Here is a 12,983-nt window from a genome sequence, read left to right as displayed (position 1 = left end):
GAAAGCCACGAAAAAATAATGGGGTTATTTAGGCCCTTTCGAATCAGAAACCTACCTTTCTCTTTCAGTTGCTGACTGGGGCATTCTCCACACCCTTTCTTGCAAAAAAAGGTTATGGTCTCCCCCTTCAAAAAAAACGTCTAGGACCAATCGGCGCACACTTGTGTAAATCACTAAATAAGTCAACCACCTGATGAAGGAGCGGCACTCCGAAAGCTAGTGATTCCAAATAAACCTGTTGGACTATAACCTGGTGTTGTGTGATTTTTAACTTAATAAGGCAATATCGTGTTACCCATGTCCATTCCTTTCAAAACTTTATTCAATATGTTTTTTTTTGCTTTAGAAAATAAATGGATATTGTCAATATTTTAACGGAATAGCTGCATACCATTCTCCAGTCTACAATCGAAAGATTATTTTTAAACACTGGAAGATGTTTATAATTAAAGTAAATAGGCTTCTAGAATGGTTTAATAGGTTTATCAAAACATAAAATAAAAATTTATGAAACATTATTAATTCTCAACTCAGTTCCTTTTGCTGTGTCGTAGCAAGTCGTTACCAGGACAGAGATATATTTAATTGCTAAGGTCTGTGTTTCATTCAGTCTTAACATTTTTTTCTCTCTTTCTCAATATCACACATGCCACGTTAAGAAAATGCTAAATCGTACAGTAGATTCCAGTTAATTGATTAAATAAAGAGGGAAAATCACAATTCGTACTAAGCAGCAAACCCAGTTTGTTTGTTACCTTAATTCTTTAGCAGTGATTATTTGATTATCGTTGTCAGTGTTTTAAAAAGCCACGTCTTAAATGAAGAAAATGACGGAGCGCGTAGAATCAGGAACAAAATCATTAAAACAATTGACTATATACAGCCTTGGCGTCATTCTAACCATTGTAGCTGAGAACTTGCAGCAATAGTTTCCAATCCAGTTACTCTCAATTGCATTTCGTATGCTTTTCACACAAAGTAAAACCATTCACATAAAATAGCTTATCCGTCTCTGAACCGACCCCTTTTCAATCTAACCATAGCTGTTGAAAAAATTCTAGGAGGTCGACTTGGGAATGTAGCAATACCTAGGAACGCCACTATGAATAGCTTTTCCGAAGGTATTTGGATGATGGTTAAAAGTGTCCCTGAGATTGGAAAGATCACGCCCAACCCTTATCCTCAGGGATACTGATTCCCATTAGGTGCAGTGATGAAGAGGTAAGATGATCAATTTCTCTGGCCTGAATTAGGTATCCAGCTTTTCCTCATGTTAATTGAGATCAGAAACTGATGACCTCGCAAATCTTGACCGTAGACGTTGTTTAATTTCCCCACAATGATGTTGGAACACAAAATGAGTGAACCACAACACAAGTTTGTAGTGTGAACTGAATATGTTTCCCTAAAATTACAAACTGTTCCTTAGGCCACGTCAAGTCCAATCAAGGACCTTTTTTTAAAGAAAGGATTCCCTACATAAAGATGAACAACAGATCTCGAACCTCCTGTTGCCTTGTCAGATACACAAAGACACATGCGCGATTAGAGAGAAAAAAAACTTCCTCCTAATATTCAGAGGATCTTCCAAAACGTGTCTCTCCTGGACCTGGTCAACTTTAATTGACTACACCACTATCCAATTTGAACTGAGATCACTTCTTCACAAAACCATTGGGAAGTGGAGAGAAGAGGGTTACTTGTGGCGTAGTGCTAGTGTCCTTACTTCTGAGTCAAGAGACCCGCCTGTTCCAGAGGTGTGTAATAACGTCGATGAACAGGCTGGTTAGAGAATACCTGCCACAATACCAGAAATATTATGTTCCCCTGTTAACAACTGCCATGAATGAGGCTGGTGTTAAGGCAATTTTTTTTGTTAAATATACGGGTTTTACAAAAACAAAATCCAGGCCTGATTTCCCAGTAAACACAGTGACGACCCAACAGTATCCTACGGCCCAATAATCCTTCATTAAAAATAGATCGACTAGACTCGACATTTGCAATTAGGGAAAATGAACAGCTACGTCTGGGACTGGAGGTGCATGTGTGTGTGTATGTGTGCGTTATATCCGTTTACATTTACAAATCTGTTTGGGAATACAAATGTTTCTGACAATAACCATATTGCTAAACAGAATATATATATATATATATATATTACATTTAATAAACGGCGCAGAAGCCAGTGTGATGGTGGCTGCGCCGTCTTTAATATACAGGCGAGTCCCTTCTCCTTTGTTGGTTGAACATTCAGTTTGGGTCCGGCTTTCAGCAGGAAGCCGGGGCGGCCGAGCCGTTAACAGTCACTTTGCGGCCTCTACCGACAGATGGAGGCATCTGGTGACAGTTTGTGTTGCCGTTCACGACCGAGGCAGCTGCGGCTGGATACTGCGGGTTGGGAGACACTGCCGGTGTGCCGGGGCTCGGCAGCGACGATGATGTGGAGGCCACGGCGGCTGGGCTGCCTTTGTCACTCACTGAGTCACTCTCCGAGTGTATGCTGGTGTTAGCGAAGTCCTCATTCGGGTGACTGAGTTTTAACCGTTTGCAGGCAGGCTGGACCTTGTATTTCAGAGGCAAAGGACCATTCTGTAAATGAATCGCAAAACAGAGATGCTAAAGCCCAGTCAGTTTGTAGTCAATCACACATCAGAAATGGCATGGAATACAATGTACAGATTTGACTGTCGTCTTCTGAACTAGTCTTTCTCGAGAAGGCAAGCTTTTGGAACTTTCATCTCTATCACTTATGTTCCCCACTAATTCAAACGTGATTTACAAATACTAAAGGGGACTTAGTTACAATTGTGTGGATGCCTCATTATTTTGCGTTTGTTTCCCTCAAATAGAAAAACCCTGGATACTTAAAAAACAGCTCCTTCCAGTTTTTTTCAACTTCTCGCCTTCTTGTGCCTTCTCTACGCACCTTGGGAATTGGTAGAGTTTTCCTAAAAAGTTAACGTTCATATCATCTTAAGAAGACCAATTCTCGCACCAGTCTCTCACTACTTCTTAATTTCCACAACCTTCTGTACTCAAATAGCAAAACATGAAGCCAAGTACAGTCGGAGCATAAAATGTGTAATGAAATACATCAGTTTTCAAATAGTTGCCACTAAGTAAGATGACGAGTTATGAATAGATAGGGCAAGCTTCTTGAGAAATCTTAATGAAGGGACAAGGAAGTGCAAAGGGTCATCACATCTGTGCACATTTATCTGTATGGCACATATATTCCTGTGTATGTTTGACTTTCCAGTATCGGGGGCTGTGTTTGAAATTATTTGGATACTTTATTATTTTCTGCTCTGGTTAAACTCAGCAAACCAACAGATCTGTTAGTAACTGAAGGCTGCAAAGAAAGGGCAGACACGTGTGAATTTATCTATTTCAATGTAATGAGCAAAGTGGGAAAAGATTGCACAGGATTCAGCTAGATGATTAATTATCATGTTAATGTCTTGTTGAACGTTTGTATTAAAGGACAGAACAGCTGAGGACTGCGTATCGCGAATTTAAGCACCTGTGAATCTTTCCAAAATCTGCAAGATTAGCATTTAACATCTGTAAAGGATTTGTATGTTGCTCTCTTGTAGAGACAGTCTATAAAATTGGACAGCGTCTGTTCGGGATATTTTTTTCAAGTGTAAAGGGCAAGGTCAGGTAACATATGCACCTGCGCCTTTTGAATTGGCTCAGCACGAGATACCTGGCTCCTCATAGTGCAGCCAATGAAATAAACAGACTGACGTGGATTATCACATTAATCACGATTACGCTACCCGTTTTATTTGGACTGAGCAAATGAAAGCATGTTCACTGTTAAAAGCACGTCTTGCAACTTCAGCTATGATCGTCTGGGTTAGAAAATCCTGTATCTGGAATTCTAAACCTGGCCACGGGCCCAAACCTACTGCTGACAAAAACAACTCATATCCTATCAATAAGCGCTATACTCTAAGGACTTGCCATATCCTCTTGTTCACGCCTGACTGAATAACTGAAACCCGGTTGGTTGTTCCTCTGATCACCTGAGGGTTACCTGGAACACGCGCCACTGAGAGCGCACAGAATCTGGCATTCATTGCTAAGAGCTTAAAGGGACTTGTCTGTTTAGGAGTGAACAGCCATATTCAAGTTTTGCCAATACGTGCATTGGCAATAATTTTCTTTTTGGCACACGCCGGAGTTAGATTCTATTTTGTCAACTGTTTAGAAGAATGAGAGGCGATATAATTGAAACAGACAGGATTCAATCCAGACAAACGTGAGGTGATGCATTTAGGCAAGTCTAATTCTAGAGCGAATTATACAATGAATGGAAGAGCCTTGGGAAAAGTTGATGGGCAGAGAGATCTGGGAGTACAGGTCCATTGTACCCTGAAGGTTGCTGCACAGGTGGATAGAGTGGTCAAGAAGGCCTTTCGAGTCTTCTTTGCCCTTCAATAAGATCATGGCTGATCCACATTCCCTACATCCATTTTCCCGCAACCTTTGACTCTCAACTGATCAACAATCTGGGTCAGCCTTAAATTCCAATTACCCCGCCCCCCCCCCCCCCCCCACACACACACCAACAGGTCACTGTGGCAAGGAGTTTCGAAAATCTTCAACTCACAGAGAAGAAATTCCTCCTCATCTTAGTCTTAAACTGCGCCCTTTTATTCTGAGACGATGCCTCTGGTGCGGGACTCTCACGAGGGGAAACATCCCCATAGCATTAACCTGCTTGCCTTCATCAGACAGGGTATTGAGTATAAGAGCTGACAAGTCATGTTAAAATTGTACAAGACATTGGTTCAGCCGCATTTAGAATACAGTGTACAGTTCTGGTCGCCACATTACCAAAAGGATGTGGACGCTTTGGAGAGGGTGCAGAGAAGGTTTACAAGGATGTTGCCTGGTATGGAAGGTGCTAGCTATGAAGAGAGGTTGAGTAGGTTAGGTTTATTTTCACTAGAAAAAAAAGGAGATTGAGGGGGGGCCTGATTGAGGTTTACAAAACCATGAAGGGTATAGACAGGGTGGATAGAGACAAATTTTTTCCCAGGGTGAAGGATTCAATAATGAGAGAACATGCTTTCAAGGTGAGAGGTGGAAAGTTTAAGGGGGATACACGCGGCAAGTACTTCACACAGAAGGGGGTGGGTGTCTGGAACGCGTTGCCAGCAGAAGTGGTAGAGGCAGGCAGGTGAATTCATTTAAGATGCGTTTGGACTGATGCATGAGTAAGTGGAGAGCAGAGGGATGCAAATTCTTAGGAACTGGGCGACAGGTTTAGACAGTAGATTTGGATCGGCTCAGGCTTGGAGGGCCGAAGGGCCTGTTGCCGGGCTGTAAATTTTCTTTGTTCTCTTTGATTCTTAAGGGGCTTAACAGGTTAATGCTATGGGAATGTTCCCCCTCATGGGAGTCCAACATCAGAGGCGTAGTCTCAGAATAAAGGGGCGCAGTTTAAGACTAAGATGAGGAGGAACTTTTTTCTCTCAGTGAGTTGAAAATTTTCGGAACTCCTTGCCACAGTGATCTGTTGGTGGGTGTGTGGAATTTAAGGCTGACTCAGGTTGTTGATCCGTTGAGAGTCAAAGGTTGCGGGAAAATGGATGTAGGGAATGTGGATCAGCCATGATCTTATTGAAGGGGAAAGAAGGCTCGAAGGGCCGAACGACCTATTCCTGTTCCCATTTCTTATTGTCTTATGGTCTGTTCTCCTTACTGCCTATCTTCAGCATGGATACCACTGCCATTTACAGTACACACGTACGTACAAACCAAGCTATTTGTTACAAAAATTATCTGAATTTAGCATTGCCTGGCCCCATAATGAAAAGCTCAATTACCCGTCTCCATGTATAAATATACGCTATATCCATGAGTGTGTAGTAGTCTTTGAGGGGTTCATCTTCATACATAACGTCAATCTAGAATCAAAACAGACAGATCTCAGATAAGGTTTCAGACAAGGAAATAGGTTTTAGTTTGGTTTTTTTTCAGAAAGCTACACACTTACTCGGAAATTGCTGGGAATATCCATTTTATTCCTTAGAAATTTTCCCAAATGCATCACCGTCATTGCAGCGGGACACCGCAGATACCGTACACTGTTAGCCTACAGAGAGGAAGCAGACACGGGTGATGGTGACTGTCTGGATAAGAGATTGCAATCAGATATTGATGTGCGGTTTTTAACCTGACTGTTGTCCACTGAAACCAACATCTGTCATCATTGTCTTGACACGTCGTTTTCCAATTTATAAGGGCACGATATTTGTGGGATCTCAGAAGTTTGACACACCCGGTACGGGTCGAGCGAGAGAACACTTTATTCAAATCATAAAATCACGATGGGCTTGGATAGGGTGAACAATCAAGATCTTTTCCCAAGGGTAGGGAAGTCCAAAAACTAGAAGGCATAGGTTTAAGGTGAGAGGGGAAAGATTTAAAAGGTGCCTAAGGGGGATTTTCTTTTCACGCAGAGGGTGGTGCGTGTATGGAATGAGCTTCCGCAGGAAGTGGTGGAGACTGGTATAACTACAACATTTGAAAGGCATCTGGATTGGTATATGAATAGAAGGGCTTAGAGGGATGTGGGTCAAATGCTGGTAATTGGGACTAGATTAATTTAGGATACCTAGTCGGCATGGATAAGTTGGATCGAATGGTCTGTTTCCGTGCTGTACATCTGTATGACTCTATGACTCTAACCACTAAAACAAAACCAATAAACGCAGATGCTGGGGATATGAAATATTGGACTCGAAACGTTAACTCTGTTTCTCTTTCTCCACAGGCCTGTTGAATTTTCCAGCACTTTCTATTGTTATTATTGTTGAACAACTTTGGTCAGCTTTGATAAACCTGTAACAGGGGTATAACGGGCTATCATTATGAAGAGACTTGGAACCCCGGTGTTGGACTGGGGTGGACGAAATTAAAAATCACACACCTGGTTATAGTCCAACTAGCTTTCGAAGCGCCGCTTCTTCATCAGGTGATCACAACTGTCGGACTATAACCTGGTGTTGTGCGATTTTTAATATTATGAACAGAGATATTCATCATTCTGCAGCAACTTGCCCAACCAAACGAGCTCACTGCAACAGCTGTCAAAGGTCAATGATATCAAAGCGTCACTTAGCCCACCCGTAGTTATGCACTGTGAACTACTGAACGCGAATTAAAGCAGGTTCTTCCCATGATGGGAGAATTCAGCCTGAGGGCAACTGTATACACAAGATTAGATTCCCTACAGTATGGAAACAGGCCCTTCGGGCCAACAAGTCCACACTGGCCCTCCGAGGAGTAACCCACCCAGACCCATTCCCCTGACTAATGCACCAAACACTATGACCAACATGACCAACCCGCACTTAAACCCGCGCAGACACGGGGAGACTGTCCACACAGACAGTCGCTTGAGGCGGGAATCGAACCCTTTATGTTTGAAAGGAAAAATCCCAGAACAAATTAAACCCAATTTGCATGATTGCATGGTCAACAAATAAGCAAGAGCGCACTTTTAAGTCTCTCCAAGCCCCGCCTTCACTGCTCCTGAAACCATTACGCACGGTCAAAGACTAATTAGCAAACCTGCACTTCGCTTCGATTCAGATAGCAACACTAATTTAAGATTGTAACTTTCTTACAGAACGATTTAACTGCACTTACAAAAGCCTGTACAAACTCAGTGGGCCAAAAGGCCTCCTTCTGTACTGTAACCACTCGAGTTTTTTTTTCACCAAAGAACATAGTGGTTAATGTTTAGCTTTGGGATATGACCACTGCCTTGCACAGGCACGGCCACGTAATGTTAATATGTGGAACTGTCTGGATCCATCTAATCGGTAAATTTGTACAGACAATTGTACTTCCATATAGGGGGAGGAATAGATAAGATAGAAGCAGGGAGATTGTTTCAACTAACGGGTGAAACTAGAACTAGCGGGCACAGCCTCACTATAAGGGGAGCAGATTTAGCACTGAGTTCTTCACCCAAAGGGTTGTGACTGCGTGGAATTCCCTGTCCAGTAGAGCAGTTCAGGCTGGCTCGTTGAATGTTTTTACCACAAAGATAGATAGAATTTTGAACAGTAAAGGAATCGGGGGTTATGGTGAACGGGCGGGTACGTGGAGCTGAGTCCATGAAAAGATCAGCCCTGATCTTATTGAATATCGGAGCGGGTTCAAGAAGCCAGATGGCCTACTCTTACTCCTACTTGTACAGGTAGAGGATATCCAGAACTTCGCTGCCCAGTTATGATCAGGAAGCTCCAAAGATTGGAAGAGAACGTAAGATGCATCAACTTCAAATGCGACAGGACCTTTAGTTGAACAGAGCGAGGATTGGAGGCTAATAAATTCCTGATGAAGGGCTTTTGCTCAAAACGTCGATTTTGCTGCTCCTTGGATGCTGCCTGAACTGCTGTGCTTTTCCAGCACCACTAATCCAGAATCTGGTTTCCAGCATCTGCAGTCATTTATTTTACCTTGGAGGCCAATAATCGATTTAACTACAGCTACACCGATGACCACAAGCATTTTGCGACTCCAACCCATAAAATGACCCCCAAAAAGACTCTAGTTTTTTTTGCAAAAAGTCGTTAGCATATTAGCAGCCTCTTAATCTACATGTAGCCAATACTTTCATTAAGGAAGCTTTGCTCTGTCCTGAAGCAGCCTCTTTTGTTTCATGTATCTCCGAGTGTTCTTCATATCTGTTTAAATCATACACTAAACAGTTGGAGGTGGACAATCAAACTCCTAAATAGGTCTAACCCAAAACTTCTAATACTGTATACTATGTCAGCATTTACAGATCAACTGTATTAAGAAAGATACTTTATAAGCATTTTGTTTGCCCTACAGTCATGGAGTCATAGAGATATACAACACAGAAACAGACCCTTTGGTCAAACTCGACCATGCCGACCAGATATCCTAAACTAACATAGCTCCATTTGCCAGCATTTGGCCCACATCCCTCTAAACCCTTCCTATTCATATACCCATTTAGACGCCTTTTAAATGTTGTAACAATACCAGCCTCCGTCAATTCCTCTGGCAGATAGGGTCTCTCGTGGGATGTCCCTAATTTCCCTTAATTTCTTAAAAGCAACTACAAATCAATGATATGAAACATTTAAATGAATGGGGTGGGGAAATACCCAAGCTATAGCGAACAATGCTGACTAATTGGCTAGCGCTTTCAAAGCGTTGACACGGCTTCGATGGGCCGAACGGCTCTGTCCACGCTGTAAGATGCTATCATGTTGATCCTGGCTTTCTGACCTAATACTTGAAACCTCAGCCACTGTAGCAGTTTTCTACTCTAACACGACGCCAAAAGGAATTGAGTTTACCGAATATTTTAGACACTCCGGAAATATTCTGTTTATTGAATCGACGAGTACTCTGAAGAAAACAGAACGGTGAAAAGGAGATTTGCTACATTCAGTTCAGACGAATAAATCTGAATAAATAAAAATATAAACGTTGACTCTCTGCTAATATCAGTGATCAACCCTGTAGACTACCGGAGAATTTGCTGAAAACAATTTAATTCATCTAGAGTCGTAGCTCTCTGTCTCCACAGATACTGCCTTATTTCCAGTACGTTTAGTTTTCACAATTTAACTTTACAATTTAAACAATAAATTACCTTATCTGTATCTTCAGTCTGCGGCACCTCTTTCTTTTCTGATCTGGAACAATATAAATTGAAAAGGTTCGATTAAACGTGTTTTTAACAAAACAATTCCTAGATTTTCAGAAATACTCCATTGTCTGTAAAACCCTTTGAGCTGTTGAAAAACACACAATAAACACAATTTTTATTTAATTAATTGCAAGGTCGAATAGTCATTAACTTTCATTCCGATGTTTAATTCTTTATTGACTGAACGTGAGAGCTCGATAACTTCCTCATGATTTACAGATGTGGAGATGCGGGTGTTGGTCTGGGGTAGATAAAGTTAAAAATCACACAACACCAGGTTATAGTCCAACAGGTCCTGGTGTTGTGTAATTTTTAAAATGGTTTACAGAGTCACATATTGTCCAATTACAATGACTGTCTCCTAAAATAGTAACTGGCGTGTTCTTATAACTCTATAGAATTTCGGCTCGTCATAAACACAATGCAGAATAGACGGAATTTGCATGAATTTGGATAGAAATCCAATTACTCTTGCTCGTACTATTTAATCTCTAATACCCTGCTTTCAATAAGCTTTCTGATAAATTAAGTTGAAAGTCATAAAATGGAAAACTCTCAGCGGGAAACTGTCCTTGGGCAGTTTAGCGGTGAACAAATAAATAGAACATGGTGTCATTAAATATACAATTTGTACAGGAATATACTGACCAACATGGATGAACATGCAAGTCCGACAGTTCTACCAAATTCAGTGATTCCCTACATTAAAATTAATGAAATAATGTACATGTAAAGTGGCTTTGCATTGATGTTAAGATGGTCGTATGGTTACTAAATATTTTACCATTAATCTACATCAAATGTAGGATCAGTTAGTAACAGTTGGGTTTGTGAACATGCATCGACTGGTGTTTAGGTAAAAGCGGCACAGATGGAACAAGGATAGAGGAGTTCTCCCCGATAAATTGCCCAATATTAATCCCTCACCAAATGTTACGGACACGACAAGAACGACTGGTCATTGTCTCGTTGCTGATTGTAGGATCTTGTTGAATGCAAATTCATGCCGTTCTGGACATGGTAACTAACAGTGATTACCCCCTTATAGCGACAGAAGTTCTTATACAAACGGTACACCTAATGCGAGGTGATGCAGTTTCAATTATATTGCATTAGCAAAATGTCATAATTGCACGGTAGACCAATTATTGTCTGAAAGAGACTTGTAGTTCCCGCCAATGCAACATAATGGAAGACAGCTGCTCACAGACGCCTGCCTTTCTATTTTAGACAAGGAAAATCGCCAAGCTGGTTGATACTAATGGATTTCAGGGTATCTGATGACCTAGGCAGATTTTATATATATATATATATATATATATATATATAAAAGCGGAATGGGTATCTTTAATTTTATGTCTCACAACATTAGCATGCTTTGTTTTCATTTCAGAATTTGTATTTGTACTCGATCGTACATAGAAGTGTGCACTATGTCCAATGCTCTAGCAGTCCTTACTTACTTGTTAAAGGGTGTCAGTGACAGGTTAATTCAAATAGATAAATGCGCTTTTATTTCTGTAAATTACAGTGAAATGCAATTGATATCAATACTGCTGTCAATCTCGAAGATAATACTTGAGAACGGTTCAAATTAATCGTTGTGTTGCCAAAGACGATTCAACTTACTTGTTGCCCTCGTAAAACTCTAAAGACAAACTAATTATTTCGTCATCTGTAATAATTCTCTTCTCCTCTTCTGTGACTTCCCCGCGATCTTCGTTTGAACCATTTGTGACTGTTTAGGGAGAGAGGAAAAGTAGATGCATTCAATTATATCCTTGAATTGATGGTTTGAAGATGGAGAGCTCAGAACCCTTCAATTAGTTGATCCCGAGCTTATGGAATGTCACGTCTATAGATGCTGGCGATCGAATGACCAGAGGATACCTTCTCGGTTTCCCCGTGATTGTAATTCCTGCTCTCCACAATAGCCATTTAGAATTCGCCTGTTTATTGAACCCTTTGTAGCCTCTTTGGTCCATTCGGTTTCTGGAAAGTAACCTAGACTTTTTTTTAATCTATTATGTTGACTGCACAGCCCTCGGGACAAAATAAATGTACTGTTTGGAGGCAGATTGAATAGAAAATGACTTCATGTAACCGCAATAATTAATATCGGAGTCTCATAGAACCGTGTAAAGGTAGGGTAAGCCTCTAGTGTTTCTGAATTGTAAGTAGATGATTTCTGATGTGTGATTCTGACATTAGGATGAAGTTGATCATGTAGCATTGAGTTAAGGGAGGCAAAGTTTGTTGGTGAAATAAGAAGGCTTTGTTCCCAAGATAGTCTCAAATTTACAAGCGACCTTAATCTCCTATTTTCACATTAACACTTACCATCTGCGGAGGGATGGGCTGCATAGAAGTCTCTCCGCCTCTTCATCTCATCTGCAAGAGAAATAAAAGCAACATAACGCGTTCTGATCCAAAATGTGTGTAAGTGCTCTATTTTAATGTTTAGAAAACAAGGCAAAATGTGAAGAATAGTTGCCTACCTTTAAAAAGCCCCGGAACTAATTTATAAACTATGTCTTGTAACGTTTTATCGGCCCTGGAACAGAGGGGAGGACAATGGTTGAAAGTACACGGACGGCACTCAAGTTGCGCCAAACATTTAACCATCTCTAACAAATATGAAGATGCACGTGTCAGAAAAGGCCCCGATAATCCAGTTAATCGCGTACGTGGCTTGAGAGAGATTACATTGTTACCAAACGAGGAATGAGTACTACCTTATGAGGATGAACGTGCAAACAACAGCTCATACATACACTATGTGAGTCCGGTTCCCTTTAGTGCCGTTTATGTTATTATTCCAAGTCAAGCTATGACTTTCCTCACTTTGTTGCCAGTTCTTAAAGGGAAAAGTCCAGCTCTACTAATAGGCAGAAAGAGGGACATAACTCGGCAGGGTTCAAATGTTAGAGGTTTTCCTGGAGCTAAGTGAAGAAGTGGTGTTGGTGAAGTTTGGCTAATACACATCTAATTCTTTGGAAAGTAAAAAGGCCCATAAGACTGATATTCACAATCATAAGTTACAGAAGAGGTGACAACACAACTCACCTGATGCTAAGGAGGGGTCTAGTTTTGTGAACCTGTACGTCACATATCGGACAGTATTTGTTGGTCTCCAAGTAGCGAACGATACAAGTTTTACAAACTGCCAGGGTTTAAAAAAAGGGGGAAAAAAGTTAATTATTAGATGTACACTTTGACAATAGCAAGTAGACGAACATAACTTCAAACCTTTCCAATCAGTTTG

At 41.0% G+C, this 12,983-nt stretch overlaps 1 protein-coding gene across 1 annotated transcript in view; it reads right to left on the bottom strand.

The window, feature by feature from the left end:
- Nucleotides 1-392: 392 nt before the first annotated feature.
- The window catches only part of LOC132830699 (polycomb complex protein BMI-1-like), a 28,085-nt gene continuing 15,494 nt past the window's right edge, over nt 393-12,983 (bottom strand). The window contains exons 3-10 of the mRNA XM_060848514.1: nt 12,785-12,881; nt 12,217-12,272; nt 12,059-12,109; nt 11,348-11,456; nt 9,662-9,704; nt 6,014-6,112; nt 5,844-5,924; nt 393-2,592 (exon numbers count right to left, since the gene is read on the bottom strand). Of these exons, the coding sequence (XP_060704497.1) occupies nt 2,272-2,592; nt 5,844-5,924; nt 6,014-6,112; nt 9,662-9,704; nt 11,348-11,456; nt 12,059-12,109; nt 12,217-12,272; nt 12,785-12,881 (857 nt within the window). The 3' untranslated portion in view covers nt 393-2,271. The remainder of the gene's footprint in view (nt 2,593-5,843; nt 5,925-6,013; nt 6,113-9,661; nt 9,705-11,347; nt 11,457-12,058; nt 12,110-12,216; nt 12,273-12,784; nt 12,882-12,983) is intronic.

Source organism: Hemiscyllium ocellatum, chromosome 32 (assembly GCF_020745735.1).
Source record: "Hemiscyllium ocellatum isolate sHemOce1 chromosome 32, sHemOce1.pat.X.cur, whole genome shotgun sequence".
Lineage (NCBI taxonomy): Eukaryota > Metazoa > Chordata > Chondrichthyes > Orectolobiformes > Hemiscylliidae > Hemiscyllium > Hemiscyllium ocellatum.
This window is presented reverse-complemented; position numbering and strand designations above follow the sequence as displayed.